At 40.7% G+C, this 17,629-nt stretch overlaps 1 protein-coding gene across 6 annotated transcripts; it reads left to right on the top strand.

Annotated features, from left to right (window-relative positions):
• Positions 1-2,310: 2,310 nt before the first annotated feature.
• On the top strand, positions 2,311-15,647 carry SLC16A14 (solute carrier family 16 member 14). 6 transcript variants are annotated; one of them, XM_088170766.1, is made up of 6 exons: positions 2,311-2,692; positions 6,819-7,045; positions 7,287-7,585; positions 8,305-8,448; positions 10,939-11,931; positions 13,460-15,647. In XM_088170766.1, the coding sequence occupies exons 3-6, from the start codon at positions 7,324-7,326 to the stop codon at positions 13,606-13,608; spliced, it is 1,548 nt and encodes a 515-aa protein (XP_088026892.1). In that variant the 5' UTR covers positions 2,311-2,692; positions 6,819-7,045; positions 7,287-7,323; the 3' UTR covers positions 13,609-15,647. The 6 variants fall into 6 exon arrangements, with proteins under 6 accessions (XP_088026892.1, XP_014733431.1, XP_088026893.1 ...); XM_014877945.2 differs by having other exon boundaries at positions 2,597-2,692; positions 6,815-7,045; XM_014877944.2 differs by lacking the exon at positions 2,311-2,692 and adding an exon at positions 3,167-4,478 and having other exon boundaries at positions 6,815-7,045.
• Positions 15,648-17,629: the final 1,982 nt, after the last annotated feature.

Genomic DNA, 17,629 nt, shown 5'->3' with positions numbered 1-17,629 from the left:
ATGTCAAGAAACAGGAGACGGGCATCCAGAGGGCTGATGAGATGGTAAGTGGCCTACAGCATAAAACATGTGAAGATATTTAGAATAAGTTGAGTTTGGTTTGCCTTCTTTGCCTTCTGGCAGAGAAGAAAATAAGGGGATATCTGACAACAATCTAAAACTGCCCAAAGGGGAGTGGCAAAGATTATTGAGCTGGACTCTTCTCAGCAGTAGTGAATGGCAAAATCAGAAGGAAATGTCACAAGCTGAGCCCTTGGAGTTGTGACTGGATGCATGGCTGGTGCTGCACAGGAACATACTGCCCAGAAAGGCTGGCCAGTCTCTATCCTTGAAGGCTTTCAAGGGCAGCTTAAGCAAGGCCATGACTGACCGGCAATTCCACAGGTCACAGTCCTGCTTCAAGTGGAAATTTGGACAGAGGGGACCCCAGAGATCCCTTCCAACCACCACTTCTAGGACTATGCTGCCAGTGACTCTCAGACAGTGAAGGAAATTTGAGTTATCAATTCTTCCTACTTCTGCCTTCTTCTCTCTCTCCCTCCATTCCTCTTTCCCTCCAAGTTATATTATGACATCTAATGACCTTTAAGAGACTTGTAAAACATCCTTCCTTTTCAGTTGGGGTTACTCTGCTTGCCATTCAAGCATTTTACACAGTTAAGATTTCTAAGGCACCAGAGTCTGTCAGACTTTGTTTACCTCTTATTTTACTGGATCAGACACCTTATTCTTCTTAGCTAAAAACTGCACACTTTTTCTGATACCATAGGATTGTCCTTTCCATTCTTACAAAATGGACTTTTTTTCTTACTGAACATATTCCTGCTGTTAGACCTGCACAGTGTAATGGTTACAATTCAAGGAGATCCACACATACACATCTTCCCAAGGGATAACATAAATCCAAGACTATAGCCCACAACCACTGTGGTAGGTATATGAACCAAAGCTGCTGAAGCAGCATGGCACAGCTGAGTGAATTCTCCATTGGATCAAATCTCTGTTGGCACAAGGATTTAGGCACACAGGCAGCATATCAAGTACTGGAGGCACTGGGTTAACAGCCAGTCAAATCTGCTTCTGTGGCAGACTTATAAAGGATGTTGGCATGTTAGATAATTCATAAATCCAAGTGTATGTGTCTCAAACTTGAGTAATAACACTAATCGATAAACAGCAAATTTCAAGTGCCAAGCCCCTAGCATTAAGTCTTTTAAGAAACCAGACTCCAGTCAAAAAGCTAATGCCAAGCTATAAATTAAATTCTGGGATACCAGTGGCCATACACTGCTGGGCGAGGTATTATTGTAAAAGATGAAATAACCAGGGAACATGTGTACTGTAGAATGACACACATTTGCAATGCACTAGCACAGTCTTTTAAATGGAAATCTAGTTTTGTTTATGGAGACATAAATAAACCCAATCACAAGTGTCTGACACTAATCTATTTATTCTACAAAAGGATTTCTTTTTGAAGATTGCAACGCAAAGTAGTGTAAATTTTATGTAAAGACTGAAGCCCTAGCAATAGGTCATAGTCTGCTGCACACTTGAATCCAACCCAGACAGTAATGTTTCATATTGATATATTTGATAAATTAAATCCGTAATGGAATAGCACATTTTTTTATTGAAAAAGTCAGATCAGACTTGCATTTGTCAGCAGATGGGGGAAAGGGTCCAAGTAAAAATGTAAAAAAAAATAATATTTTGAAATCCCCAAACTCATATTTTTAACCCTCTTCAGACCATTTCTTCTCTAAGAGATTTTGTACCACATTTTGCACATAGGCAGTATGTGTAACACCATTAAAACATTCCTCTCCTCATTTTGTCTTCTCTAACGATAGTTCTTGTATCTTCTTGAACGGCCTTCATTTATACTACTTAGTGCACTAGGAATCTCTAAGAATGAAAGTGATGTGTGGTGGCATACAGACACCTTAGCCTGGGTATATTCACTGGAAATAGAGCAACGAATTGCAGAATGTAAACCTCATTAGTCAGGTTACTTAGAAAGATCCAACTGAAGAGTGGATACTGGTCTGAAAAAATAATGGTTTTTTTGCAGCTCTTCTCCAAGGGTGGAATATGAAGGAAACTTATTTATTGTGCAAATAAGGTACCATACAGTGAGACTTCCCAAGCTGCATTGTCAGGGTAGTTTGGATACATAAATCCAACCAGCCGCTCTGAAATAAACATATTCAACGGCCGTTAAAATATCGATACTGGCTGATTTTATTGGATCATATCCTCCAGCTCTCTGGGATGTAAATTTCCGGCCATAACCTGTGCAGCAATAAACTTCATTCAGCCACAAGAGTGTGCATGTGAGAGGATTGCAAATCTGCTCCTCCAAACCAGAATTAGCCGGTATCGCAGGAATGAAAGAGCGTGGAGATTTGAAATTGCAGAGAATGGAGACAAGGCGGTGCAGAGGACGAGCTGCCTGGGGGGCAGGCGGCCCCAGACCGGTGCCGCACTCCTGTGGAAAATAAGCCCCAGGGCGGCGAGCAGGGGCGAGGTTGAGCCGGTGCGGGCGCTGAGCGGAGCCGGGCGCAGGTGGACACCGGAGCCCGCAGCAGCGCCCGGGATCCCGGGACCAGCGCAGCGCCGCGGGCTGGGCTGACAGCGGGGCTCGGCACCGAGGCGCGCAGGGACAGCGGCGCTGGCGGAGCTCGACGCGGTGAGTACCTCGGGAGAAGCCGGGAGCCACTACACGGCACCGGCTCCGGCAGCGGCTCCGGCGTGGCAGGGGAACGCGGAGCGGCCGCACCGCCTGCGGCAGAGGCGCGCTCGGCTGGGTTGGGTTGGGTGGGGTTGGGTTGGTTTGGGTTGAGCTGTCCCGGGCTGTCCCAGCACGGGGCTCCCGGGGCCGGGGGCGGCGGCCCCTGGGAGGCGCGGCGGGCCGGGAGCGCGGCTGCCGCAGCGGGGTAACTCGCGGTCATCCTTTGTGCACGGCGGGCGGTGCCGCGCCCGCGCCGCCTCCCGAACGCCGCCCCCGCCGCCCGGCCCCGCCGCAGCCCCCGGAGGCCGAGCCCCCGCACCGGCCCCGGCCCCAGCCCCGGGCTGGCCGCAGCCACTGCGGAGCTGTGCCTGTGGCAGCCCCGCGGCCCGGGCGGTGGCCGCCGTGCCCACCCCGGCATAGGTGAACCGAACTGGAGCGCTGGGAAGGCGAGTGTGAAGCTCCCAAAGCTGTTCTCTTGGGAGAAAAAAAGTACATCCTCTGCCTTCGGGCTGCTCCCGAAACAGGCTGTAAGGCTGTATAAAATAGAGGCGCCCGCCTGATGTACGCTGCCCCTTCCCTTGGTAGCACGGGGAGAAAACTGTCCACTGTGTGAACCAATTCTGCTGTCCCTGGGGACGGGGCAGCACGCATGGGTCACACCGGGGCACGGCAGCACCGGGCGGTCTCCGGGGAGCCCGCCTGAGCAGGATTTGGGAAACATCCCTCAGAGAGGGGCAGCAGGGCAGCAACCCGGTCTGGAAACGAGACTGCTGCCGACTGTATGCAAACTTGTGACCCTGGTAATTAGTTTAGCCTTTTAAACGTTTAATTTCCCTGATTTTGTGTTCCCTTCTGGGCACGCATTTTTATGCACTGGGGCTCTGACTAGCAGAGGTGTCCACATCTCCCTGAAATTGCTGACAGCTGAAGTGTTCGGCATGATAGCAAGGTGAAGTCAGACTGCTGAAACTAATGACAACCAAAATAAACCATGTTTTTAGCAATGTTTCCTCTGTATGCCTTCAGCAACCAAATAATTACATGTGTTATGTTTACTGGGAATATCACAAAATAAAACTCATTACTAGTTACAATGCATTTATGAGTTATCTGTTGGAACTGCCCTTAAAGTACAATTTTATTCTATAATTTTTAACATGGAGGCAGTCAAACGCTGGAAGAAGTTGACCAAATATATGTAAATTATTCATCATACAGACTTTTTATAGCAAGAGCAGATGTTTTTCAGTGATCTAGTTGAACCACAAGATAGAGAGCCATAGCTCCACTGATAGTAAATGGAACTTGGGTGTTTTGCTGCTGACCTAGGTCTTGTTACAGCACCTGCATTTGTCCCTAAAATAGCTCATGAGTCAGGTTTTAAAAAATACTCAGCATTTTTGCAGGCACTAATGCTTGGACCATTTTTCTAAGAGATCTGAATACTTTGTGTGCATATAGTCTAAAAAGCTTTTCTGGGAAAAAAATCATCTTGTTCTTTTCCAAGTGACTAAATAAGAACCCAGATTCTCCTTCCTTTAAATTAAATTCCTTCTGAGGGGCTGTGTTCAAACACTTTAACTGTGAGTGGGTCTTCCCTGCCTTGCTTGTTGGGCAAACTGGCTGGCTTCACAAATCAGCTGCTGTCATTTTCATTACAGCTTCTCTAGGATTTCACAATTGCAAAGAGTTCATTTGGCTCCTCTGCTTTCATGACTCTGTTCTTGGCAGCGCTGTGTGGCAAGTAAGTGCCTTTCTGCTGGGTGCAACACGCCATGGGACAGTCAGCCCTGAGGAGGGGATCCAGGCATCCAATCCTTGCTTTATTCAGAGACTGAGAGTTTGTGCAGTTATCGGATTTGATGTCCCCTGCTTTTGAGTGTATTCACTCTGAACTTGTGACCTTAGTGAAAAGTTACTAGTATGAAAGTAATAATAAATACGAAATCAGTTCCAATGAAAAATATATGCATTTTCTGAAGATTTATAAGGGTTGATACAAGCATGACTTTAACTTGTATCCACTCAATCTAAGCCAGTTCTGTCAGCAGGACTGCAAAGAGAAGTGTCATAACTTTGCACTATATATCAATTATTTTTCTTCAAATAATTTAGAATATGTAAAAGATGTGCCCTGTCCAAGATATTTCCTGTCCAAAGAAGAACTTTTTTGTATCCAGTATCAGGACTCAGGTGCATTATGCACAAAAGCAGTCAAAAGTATAAGAGAGGAAGGTGAGGTTTTACATTTAATCTTGACTCTGAATCTTCAGTTACATAATTTTGTATTCCATTATCTAAGATGCACTGTAATATCCCTCATACATTTTCATTAATCTTATACAGAGCATGTGCAACAGCTTGCAATTTTCCTTCATTCTGCTTCTTCTTGTTATTTCCCATTAGCATGATTATTCACTGTGTTTATCACCTTTTTGCACCTAGTCTCTCTCTGCCTTGTGAGTGGGCTGAATCCTCTGTAAGTAGTCCTGTAACCTACAGCAATAGAGGATCTGGCTCAAAGTACATTGTTAGGAAAGGGTTGAGATGTCATCTTTAAGACCTAACTTTTACAGAGGAAGGGTGGGGTATAATTATGACTAAGGCTGTCCTCTTCAATTTAATTAATAATACAATTTAATAATTGTGACCAGGCTGTTCTTTTAAAAAAACAGTCTGCACCACTGCATGGCTCTGACTTGTTCCCCTGCTGCCTGTCCTACCTCAAACACCCTGCAGGACCTCTAGAAGGACCTCTAAGCACTATCCCCATTCTCTGTTTCCCAGTTTGGAAAGGAAAAGCCTGGAAAGCATTTCAGTATCCACTTCCACTGGCAACCCATCAATTGATCCCAGCTTATCTGCCTGTGCAGCAAGTGTTAAATATGCACAGTTCTTGTTCTTCCTCACTGTATCACCAATAACTCCCATGGCCAAGTTAGGGCTAATGACAATTTAGTACTAAAGAACATCCATCTATGAAAAATTTGCTACCAGGAGTGCAACGTATTTTAGCTGCAGCTCACATGTGAGGCAAATCAGCGTGCACTTGGAAGAACCTACACTCTCAAGCTGCCCTTAGTTACACGTGATTACCTGCACTGCAAGGAAGGGCCAGGTGGCACTTGGCTACAAAGGGAACTTCAGCAGCAGCCAGGCTGGACAGGCTGCACGTATCAACAGGTGTTCACTGGCATCTGGGACCGGCCAGCTCTGGCTCCAGCTATGGATTACCCTGGAATGCCCCAGGGCTTTCTCTGTATGTTTATCTAGCAATAAGAAAAAAAGTAAAACTGTTTGGAAAGGTAGTAACTTGAGAAGCAAAATGTACTCACCGATTTAAATACAAATTTTCAGTTGGTACAGAATCTGGGTTTGTCTGCTCACTACGTGTTGGCAGCAGTGAGGAGCCAGCCCAGAGGCACTCATTCTGAGGGCTCACAGGAGACATAAGAGGCGTTTTAAAACATTTTTTTATAACTTTTTTCCCTTTCCACTGTTGTGAAGCTGATGTTTATTTTTATTTCTCTGGAGAAGAAAAGACAAAAAAACTACCATCTCTGGTAATCTGTATCATTGCATTTCTAGTCTCCATGGAAACCTATGTGGTGCTCCACAGTTGGGTAAGATTTGAATCTGTTGCAGCAGAAATCTGATGAAGGGAAGACTGGATTCTGCACCTTGACTGTTAATCAGTTAAAAGTGGTTTTAAAATTATTTTCATTTTGTGTTGCAATCTTGACTTAGAGTAACAATAGAATAAATCAGAGTAATCAAATTAAGTTAGTGTGACCTGATCCTATGTACACCAATGCATGTAATTCCGCCACTCAGTTTGATTCTGATAGGCATTGACATTGATTTGGAAGAATTCTTTTTTTTAGTAGGATTATAAGGATTAATACTATGGAAACTGAAAGCATAATAGAAAACTGTTGCCACATTGACTCTAATAAAAATCTTTCTGGAGATGTAGTAACAATCACCTCGTTGTGATTCATGTAAGCAAAACATTTTGAAAATCAAGAATCTTAATTCCTTATCTTTTGCTGTCTTAATTCTTGTTCTTCCACTGCTAAGGAAGAAATACATCCCCAAACTGGTTTCTTCTGAGAAGATGTGGTAACTTCATCTACCTGCTGCTTCAGGATTTCACTTCTTTACTCCAAGCTTTATGAACTTGAACAGAGAGGCACATCATCTTCCTGGGACAGCAGAAGGTGACACAGAGAAGTAATATACAGAGAGAGACCAGTCATTTTTGTGACTACAGTCAACCCATGAGGAGTGAGGGCTCTCAGCCATCTAAAAGTAAGTAAAATATAAAGGAATGGAAATAATGCAGCCTACTGTCCGCCTGTAAGACAGCCATGATAACAAGTTGCACAAAGAAATAAATCAATTGGACAATTTTCTAAGCATTTTAGATTTGAACATTGAAGTCACAGTATTCACTATAACTGCGCTAACCATGGTGGTGCAATATGATAGTGATTTATGGCATTCACTATAACCAAACTACAAAATCTGATTATTTTGTATGTATTCTTAGGTATTTACTGCATTTGCTTCAGAATACTGTGGAGAAAATGTATGCTAGTCGAGAGGATATTGGATATGATTTTGGAGAGGACTCAAAAGTTGGAAGTAAGCCAACTAAACCTAATCCAAACATTGATGGAGGATGGGCTTGGATGATTGTACTTTCCTCTTTCCTTGTGCACATACTCATAATGGGTTCTCAAATGGCCCTTGGAATACTCAACATGGAATGGCTTGAAGAGTTTAATCAAAGTCGTGGCTTAACAGCGTGGATTAGCTCCCTCAGCATGGGCATCACGCTTATTGTAGGTATGTGCCAACATCACATATTTTAAAACTATATAGATTTTAAGAATATGTTTGCCATTCATCCCTAAAGTATTTTCTTATGGTTGTCCCGAGTTGACTTTTTAAAGTCACCAGGACAAATTTCACAATCTAGATAGAGAAAGGAAGCCTGTGACTTTCAGGTCTGGCTAGAATTAAAAAATGATCTGTGAAGCTTCGAGTCCTCCCCATACTCTATCTGTGAGAAGAAAATGTTGAATTCTCACAGTTTTTATTTCAGTTTGTAGCTGAATGAAAATGTATTTTTTTAGATGTAGTGGATCAACCCAAAATAATATATGGAGAATATATGTACATACACACCCGTGACTCCCTAACTTAAGACTGAACAAGTTGTGTCTAGATCTGCCTAAAATATTTTACTGAAAACAAGATAAAATGCTTAACTGCTGGTTACTTGTGAAAAAAGTCTTGCACTCATAAAGCATCAGCATAGGGAACAAGAGTTTCAGCTTATTCCTGTTTAAACTGTCCCTTCTTCATGGGGCAACTTTGACTGTAGGTCTTGCAGGTATTTGCTAAGTACATCATCAATTGGTTGTATTTCTCTTTCCATGATTTTAAGAATGAATATGAAAAATAACATTTTTTTAAAAACATTAAGAAACTTAAGGTGAAAAATTATTAGAGCATAAAGAATGGAATAAATAATTTATGATTTCTTTCATGTTTTTTAACAGGTCCTTTTATTGGTTTATTCATCAGCATGTGTGGGTGCCGCATGACAGCCATAATTGGAGGGGTACTGAATGCCCTGGGTTGGATACTGAGTGCCTATGCCTCAAATGTGCACTACCTCTTCCTCACCTTTGGAGTGACAGCTGGTGAGAGCTGCACTAATGTTTGAAGGTTCTTTCAATTATTTTTGATTTCTTTGAAGCTTATCTGAGTGAGTAAATAGGAAACGTAGACTGTAAAGTTATTCCAGTCCTGCTTTCACACTTTTTACAGCCTGTTGTCTTTTTAGGAAACTTATTTACTCAGTGGATTGGGCCCAGTGACTTCTGTTGCTTTTTAAATTTGCCATGTGAAGGTTGTACTTTTATCAGTTTCACCGAAGTGAATATATTAGAGGACATTTTTAATTAGGAGAATTATTGTAACCCAAACTCTGACAAGTAAAATTTAAAGATTAATTTCATATCTAGCTAACTCCTCTCTTTGTCACAGAAAAGAATAACAAATATTTTCTTCAGAAGTTACTCCACATTAATAAAATACTGGATTATGATAATTCTGCACTGCTTCAAAACCCATTTTAAAGGGTGAAGTGGGCTGCAGCTTGTAGGCAGCTAAGCTGCACACATCTGCTCACTCACTCTCCCAAAGTAGAATGGGGAGAGAATCAGAAAAGTGAAAACGAGATAAAGAGAGTTTAGTAGATAAAGCAAAAGCTGAATGCACAAGCAAAACAAAGATAAGGAATTAGTTCACTCCTTCCCATGGGCAGGCAGGCATTCAGCTGATTCCAGCAAAGCAGGGCTTGGTCAGGTGGAACTATTACCTGGGAAGACCTTGCCACAACTCCAAGCGCCCTCCCTTCCTCCTCCCTTCCCCCAGTTTTATTGCTGAGTACAACATCTCATGGTATGGGATGTCCCTTCAGTTCAGCTAGGGTTCCCTGTCCCACTGCATCCCCTCCCAGCTTCTGGTGCTCCCCCACTCACGGCGGGTGAGAAACAGGAAAGGGCTTGATGCTGTGTAAGCACTGTCCAACAACAGCTGAACCATGCCTGTGTTAGCAGCAGTGGTTGGGTGACAAATCCAAAACACAGCACCGGGTGTGCTGCTAGGAAGCAAATTAACTGTACCCCAGCCTCACTTAGGATAATGCATGGGGCTGAATTTCATACATAGTCTCTAGTAACAGTTACTCATATTGTATCAACAACCACTTAGAGCAACTAATAGTACTACAATTTTTAAAATCAAAATGACTAAAGTAATGTTTTGTCATTTTAATGAAATTAGATGTCTAGAAAACCTTTTGACATGTATAAGAGCCCAATCAAAGTACAAAAAGACATGTATGTTTAGGTATCTTCCTTCAAAATCAACAGATTCTTAGTGCCTGAATGCTTAGTTTCTAGCAATGTTTCTTGTGAAAAAATTCAGTTACTTGAAGTAAGTTATGTAGAGGAACCCAGTATTAAGTACTTAAAGCACTACTCCATTTTATTTGCTGTTCATTTCTGAAAAGAGATACTGCTAATTGATATGAAACAAAAAGGTGAAAGTTATCCACTTTGCACACTGGTGCAAAATAAAAGCCCAACTGTGTTTTGCCTAGGAGAGAAATAAATACTTCTAACAAGCAAAATGGGTCAGCTCTGGCCAGGGTCACTGCTGTGATGTTGAAGGGCTCTTTCCAGGCTTTTCTGGAATCATAGCTTTCTCTGATCATGCTGTAGCTGCATGCAACTACATTAGCACCTATTTAGGAAAACTTCTAAGTCACAGAACACTTCTGAATTACAATCATAGTGAGTTGGGAAGCATCTTCTGCATACATCTGTTCCAATCCAAATTCCTCTATGAAGAATTTACTCGGAGAAAAAAATGGTGAACTGTTACTTCTAATGTGTTTGCACAATTCATTGCTTTCTGCTCAAAGTATATGCCATGAATACCCACCCTGGTTTTTAACTACAGGTGAGGGATTTTCAACAGAATTAGAGATCTGCTTTATAAAACTGAGCAGCTACTGTGTGGCCCTCCCTGGGCTGCCCAAAAAGAACCAACCTGGAAGCCACCTGAGGTCCCACCAGTGCACGAACCCCATGTGCTGACTCCTCAAATACATGTCATGGTCACGATGGCTCAGCAGTTATGGAATGAGGACAGGAACCCTGTGTGAATCTTCATTGCTGGGGAACTTAGGTGAAAGCAACAAGATGTGCTCACTAAGCAGTTCTGGTCACTGATACCATCAGATGTGGGTATTGTAATTGCAGATATTTCAAAATAGGCTGTATCTGTGTTTGTCCCCATAGTAACTGTCACTGATTGGTTGTGGGACATTTGTAACTTTCCAGTGTTGTCCTGCTGACCTGAGATAAAGGTTTTATACTCCATGTGTTTAGTTTTTCCAGCAATAAATATCAGTATTGCATTCTCGCTGGAATGTGTATTGCAGGTTTTGGAAAACAGTACAAGACAGAAATGAAAGCTAACATCAGAATTGAATATTTATTATTGGTTTTACTTCTATGCTTACACAAAAGTTAGGAGTAGAACTGATTTTTTTTTTTTCACTGCTTTTTACATTGTTGGCAAAAAGTTCAGATTTATTTAATTTTTTATTTTTTTAATAGGAATTGGAAGTGGCATGGTTTATCTGCCTGCAGTGGTCATGGTAGGGCAGTATTTTCAGAAGAGAAGAGCACTTGCACAAGGGCTCAGTACCACAGGAACAGGGTTTGGAACTTTCCTAATGACTGCCTTACTGAAGTACCTCTGTGCTGAATTTGGGTGGAGGAATGCCATGTTCATCCAGGGGGCCATCTCCCTGAACCTTTGTGTCTGCGGGGCACTTATGAGACCACTCTCTCCCAAAGACCTCCGTGAAAAATATGTGGTGAGAAGTGATAGTGAAGAAAACCGGACAAAAGCTCTGTCCCATTCTACAGAGACTATAAAATCCAATGGAGTCCTTGGTGAAGAACCAGAGAAAAAAGAAGAGGCAGCAAATGAAGAAGTGCTTGGCAGTGTGCAGCACATAGAAATTGGAGGTAAATCTGGAAGTGGAAGGAGCATGTATGGACTGCGCCTCTTTAAGACAGTGAGCCAGCTGACAGTTACAGTCAGGAAGGGCTTTGCACTCTGGTACTCCAGCTACTTTGGAGCTGCATCACTGTTTACTAATAGAGTATTCGTGGCCTTTATCATTTGGGCTTTGTTTGCCTATAGCAGTTTTGTCATTCCCTTTATTCACCTTCCAGAAATAGTCAAGCAGTACAACTTATCTAGGCAGGACAATGTATTTCCTTTGACATCCATTATAGCCATTGTTCATATTTTCGGTAAAGTGATCCTTGGAATCATCTCTGATCTCCCGTGCATCAGCACATGGAATGTCTTCCTCATGGCTAACTTTACCCTAGTCATCTGCATTCTTACTTTGCCACTAATGCAGACATACGTTGGCCTGGCTGTGGTTTGTGCTCTAATAGGATTTTCTAGTGGCTATTTTTCTCTAATGCCTGTTGTGACTGAAGATTTAGTTGGAACTAAACACCTTGCAAATGCCTATGGCATCATCATTTGTGCCAATGGAATATCTGCTTTGTTTGGACCACCCTTCGCAGGTAAAAAGTTCAGATTGCTAATGAACAGATGTTTGTGTAATGACCGTGTGACTCTTTATATTATTAAACTTTCTTATGCTATGACCATGTATAGTTAACAAAATCACAGCTACTCCAGAATGGACATAACATTGAGCTTTACATTGTACAGGTTTACAGGTCACATCTGCTGGGTTCCAGCTCACTGCCCTCACATTGCAAATTACAGTTCTGGGACATAACCCCAAATCTATTACAACCTTTCCTTACAGTGGCACGTTTCCTTAAAATAGTTATCATACGCGTTTTAAAATGGGAAAGATGTAACCTATTTTTTCACGTTTTGTATGCCATATGCACTCTACATACTCATTCCTTTACCCACATGAAGAAATGGTGATTACTTCTCAGGGTAGGCAGCTGTTTGTACCACAGCATTACCCCAAAGACTGTGCTTTGTGTTTGGGCATCCCCACTCCAAACTGCCAACTGATGTGTTGATTTAACTAACTTTGCTTTGCCCTCCTTCAGCCAGAAATACCTACTTTGGGGACTGCACTGCTCATAGCCTCTTTACTGCCATCCTCAGCAGAAGGGAGAAGTGTATGTATGCTGTCCCTAGAGTTACATAGGTTTAAATAGACATTCATTATAAATTTCCTCATAGAAAGAGGTGGGGGAGTACAGAAGAGATACAGGTACTGATTGTCAGTACTATATCAGACTCCAGCTCTCTTTTGCAGAGGTGCTGTGAGAAATCTAGGGAGTGGTGGCCATGGTCAGCCAGGGGCAGCTCTAGGCTGAAGGGAAGGCAGCAGCAGCACGAGCAGCCCAGGGAAGTGAGAGCCCCTTCTCTGCCCACCACTGGGTGAGCGACACGAGTGAGAAGAAAGCTTGCTCAGTGCCCCTTGACAGCAGCAGTGTTTTACTCTGCCACCTCAGAGTTCCCTCAGCACCTCCCAGTCCGTGCTAAACCTGGCTCTGTAGTTGGGCTTTGGTTACGAAGCAAATTGGATGCAAGTAGCTGATGTAAAGGGAGCTTCTGATCTTGTGGGTACATTGCAATGCAGCCAGTGTGGCGTGAGGGAGTTTTGTTCATTTGGGTTCTCAAACCCTCCTGAAGTAATGAAGAAATAACTTTAATGAAGAAGTAACCTTAATGTATTTTTGCAAAGGAATTGGGGCTGGAACGAGAGTCATTGCAGTATTGAGATTGTATCTCTTGATCAGTCTTCTACTGGTATGTTAGGCTTGGAAACAGCTGTGGGGAATGTGTTTGCTTGCACAAGGCACAGCATTTGAACTAACCAGTATTGGGCATTTTACAGAGGCAGTGTCAGGGAGGAGGAACTAATTGGTTTGGGATTCCAAAATATCAGTTTTAAAAACAGACCTGTGGTAACTTATTTGAAAAATATTTTTCCACAGAGCATCTGTGGATTTGACAGAAATGTCATGAAAGAAATGTGTAGTATTTTTTTGTATTTTCTCATGAAATGTACCTTTCTGTCAAGCTTTGTAACAAACATGTTTTGTCCTTATTTTCCAGGTTGGATCTATGACATCACACAAAAATACGATTTTTCTTTTTACATAGCTGGATTGCTATACATGGTGGGAATAATATTTTTACTTATACAACCTTGTATTGAAAAGAAACAGCCAAGAGAAAAATCTACAGAAGAAGCACAAGTATAGAACAAATTCCAGAAGTTTTTTTTACAGAACTTTCTTGTTTTCATGTTTCTCTTGTGTGACAGTATGATGTTTTTCTTATAGAACCTACCACATTTAGCTGCACTTAAGTGAAAAGCAAATGTGCTCCACAATGCTTATAAATTATTGGAAATATGCTTTTAAAATTAGTTAAGATATTTTACTTTAGAACTACCAAATACAATGATTAAAAACACACTACTAGTATTTTAATATTAGAACAATGCTAGGAACCCTTACCCTTGCTTCTCTTTTAACTTTTCACCATTAAGCATTGGTGAAAATCCGTTGACTGCAGTGCAGTTACTCTGATTTACACTAGTCCTATGAGAGAATTTGGTCAGGACATGAATGATTTATGAAACTCTTTTCTACTATGTATCCAGTCTGATGAAAGATTAGGTACTGAGTATAAGAAAATGATTGTATTTCTTGCCTGGCTAGTCAAGTACTGTTGTAATGCTATTATAATAATTCCATTAATTCAGCATACGAAAATTACTATTTCTGTGATGCAAATCTGAAGAAAAGTTCTCATCTATTTCTGAAGTGATTCAGTTGGACTCAATAGGTCCCTCCCAACCCAGTATATTCTGTGATTCTACTTCAATGATTTTTAATTTTTTTTTTTAAGTATCTACTGCATCTAAAGTAGCCATCCTCAATACATAGGCTGCATTTTAAATGCTGTGACACTTAATGCACCTGAACTAAAAAGCCCATGAGTTCAGAAAGAGGAAACATATGGAAAATATCATTGTGACTGGAAAATGTTTCCAGAAACAGTTTGAGTTCTCTGGCCCCTTTACCTAATTAGAGTTATTGTAGAATTTAATAACATTGCTACTGACTCCTTCCATGGGAATGAGCTCTACTACAGCACACTAAATTTTGTTATAATTTAATTTAATTTAATTGTTCACAAGCTCTGTTACATATGAGCAGTCATGTTGCTGCTTGTAATGTACACCATGAACTGACTAAGATTCATCATATCTGAGAAGTTTATTCACTAGAAAATTAGATACTGTGGAGCATGGAATAGCTAAAGAGTGTTTAAAATATTCAAATAAATTTTCTTAACGTCAAGGATCTGGTAACCAGTGCAGAAGGTGATATGTGGTGATACAGGGCATATTTTTTTCTGCTATGAGAGGTGAGTCTGAAGTTAATTTTCCCATCAATAAGAACCACTGTAAGTTTTCATCCTCTTAGCTTTATGAAAGTTCTTTGCATGACAAATCAGGTTCTTAGTTTAATATTGCTATGTGTTCCTGGAATTCCTTAAAAAGGAACTGAAACTATTCAATTATATTGAAGAATTATTGGGAAACAGTTCAGTATGCAACAATATAAAAATCAATATCCTTATCTTCATTATAGCTGCAAGGTTGGTTAACAAAAAGTTCTGAATGTGTATTGTTCTATATTGCAATTCACCAGTTTCTTAGTGTTGCACTTCTACAACTATTGGCAGGGACATACTTTAAAGATCACTGAAATTAGCAAAGTTAAAAAATAAAACCTTAAGAAACCCTGAATTACTTTAGTATTTACATCAGTGCAATCATATAGGATAGTTATGTATGGCCTTTAAAATTCACATAACACAACTGAGGTGGCACTGAACTGCAACACACGGTGTGAACACACAGTCAGTAACTTCTTAAAATCAGCTTTTGCTATTGGAGAAAATTTGCACGTAAATTTTCACATCAGTTCTTTGTTACAGGTTAAATGTCTTCTTGGTGGGAATGCTGCTGATGGCTCATTTGAACTGAGCTATCTTTTATTGGTGAAATATATATTGTAGTGATGATTTCCCTAATTTGCCTTTTTTTGTTTTAATATATGTATCCTTCATACATAGATCTTCACTTTGTCTTTTGTCAAAAGGAACTTTATTTGCATATTACAGTAATAAAAAATATGTTGTTCACTTGTGATATCTGCAATAGATTTTTCTATAGAGGTCCTTACAGGGCCGTATCTTGGGAATAAACTTACATTAGCCAAAAATACACTTTCTGTTAATTTATTACGTTAGTATAGTATTTTAGCCACATAATGAAATTTGTATTTGTCACTATCCTAAAATGGAATAATCACAAAAAGGAAAGAATATATATGGAAGTGATTCTTATACCTAAAGATAATGTTTCCAGCATATTGGTATATAGTTGTAGAATAAAAAACCTTTAATCTAAATCGGCAAATATTTAAGTATTAAAGTACTGGTTTATAAAGAAACAGAATTATACAAGAGCCGTGTATTCATAGTTTTTAATCAATTTATAAAATTCAAATTTAGTACTTGGCATGTTAAAAAATTGTAAGCTCCTTACACTCTTCAAATATGAAACTATTATATCCAAATACTGAAATCACTGCTTTTAATACTTGGGTCCTAAATCTAGTCAATTGTAAGTGATGTATTAATCAGCCCCTACAAATGACAATGCCACCGCATCTGCTATAGGCCGTGGAGTACGTGTAGCATAAATACAAAAGAGAGAAATCAGGTTGAAGAAATACAAAGTAGCCACAACCTGTTCTATTGCAGAAACTGCTATGAAGCTGATTGAAACACAGTCTCAGGATACCCAACCTATTAAACATTTTAATATTTACATATTGCTCCTGGTAAGACATTTTTTTCCTCTTTCAGTCCTTTAAAAGTCTGTTTTCCCTAGTAAGGAAGAAAAAGCCATATGTCTGACCCAATATTCAGCCATGCCTTATAACAATTGTTTCAATGGAACATGCACCTTTATTCAGTAAGTTTTTTGTTCTGAGCACGTTGCTCCTGCCTCCTTTGGAGCTGTAGCTGACATTTGTGTGTGTGAAGGTCCCCAGCCCACTTGCTGTGGGGGCTCTTTCATTGCAGGTGTGGCTGTGTCACGCAAGCTCTGCACAAGAGCTCCCCAGGGCGCATTACTGTCACATAGCTACTTGTAAGAGAAAGCAGAGGCTTGAAATCATCATTTGGCTTACTCACTGCTGATTATTCTACTCCACAAAATGTGTTTAGACAACACAGAGTCCTTGTATGAAGGTCACTTGCAGTGCAAGCTGCCCACGCATTTTGAAAGATGCAATGATAATTAAAACTCACAGGAGATCAGCAGAAGTTTTGCCCAGGGTTGCCAGTGCAAGATATTGCATGTTCTTCTGTGAAAAATCGGAGAAGCTATTTTTGGTATAATATCCAAGGCCTTTCTGCCACTGTAAAAAAACCCAAACCAAAACAGAAAACACACAAAAAAGCAGCTGTAATGCTACGTACTTTCCTGGTGTGTAATTCATACAGCTGCTCTGAAATCAACTAAACTGTGTAAGCTGATGCCAAAAAACCTGTCAGGATGTAGAAATCACATCAGAAATACAAATCTGTTTTCAAGGTAAGTACAAGAGGCCTTGGGGTTTGGACAGAAATGCAATTTTAGAAAACGTTCAGATGTACTGGAAGGATTAAGCCTGTTTCTCAAGAGATGCTTCCCTCTTTCAGAATAACTCCATAAACAGAATCAGGTGGAAATAATATAAGGAAGAAAAAAAAATATGTAATTTGTTAGATGACAGAATCATCACAAAAGAAAAATTAGGAAGATACTCTGCACCGTATATTATCTACTCATTGTAAATTATACAAGAACACAGAAACATTGATTTTTCCCCCAAATGTTCCACTTTTCTACAGGGGCAGTTGCAGGAGCCTAAGTGCAGCTGTAGTCAATGCAAACGGTAACAGAAATAGAAAAGCAAAAATCCTGGTGTTACTTGTGTTACACAGTGCAGATGTAGCTGGATACTTTGAGCTGCTTCGCTCACTGCCTACAGCAAAGCTGTCTCAGAGTATGTGTGCTCCCGGTTGTTCTTATGCAGGCATACACAACATCCTAGCACATTCTAGAAGAGTAAAACCAGGGATTATTGGGGAAAAATGTGTATAAGTGCTGAAATGAAAATGTATGAATCTTTTTAAAGTTCTCTTTACATTTCT

This window comes from Sturnus vulgaris, chromosome 10 (assembly GCF_052056855.1).
Source record: "Sturnus vulgaris isolate bStuVul1 chromosome 10, bStuVul1.hap1, whole genome shotgun sequence".
In the NCBI taxonomy this organism is placed as follows: Eukaryota; Metazoa; Chordata; class Aves; order Passeriformes; family Sturnidae; genus Sturnus; species Sturnus vulgaris.
Note: the sequence above shows the minus strand (reverse complement) of the source record. Positions and strands in the feature narration are given on the sequence as shown.

Excerpts from the sequence above, each read along its gene's own strand:
- SLC16A14 (XM_088170766.1), top strand. The coding sequence starts at position 7,324 with ATGTATGCTAGTCGAGAGGATATTGGATATGATTTTGGAGAGGACTCA. Across the intron at positions 8,449-10,938 it reads CACCTTTGGAGTGACAGCTG|GAATTGGAAGTGGCATGGTT; the intron begins GTGAGAGCTGCA and ends TTTTTTTAATAG. Across the intron at positions 11,932-13,459 it reads GTTTGGACCACCCTTCGCAG|GTTGGATCTATGACATCACA; the intron begins GTAAAAAGTTCA and ends CTTATTTTCCAG.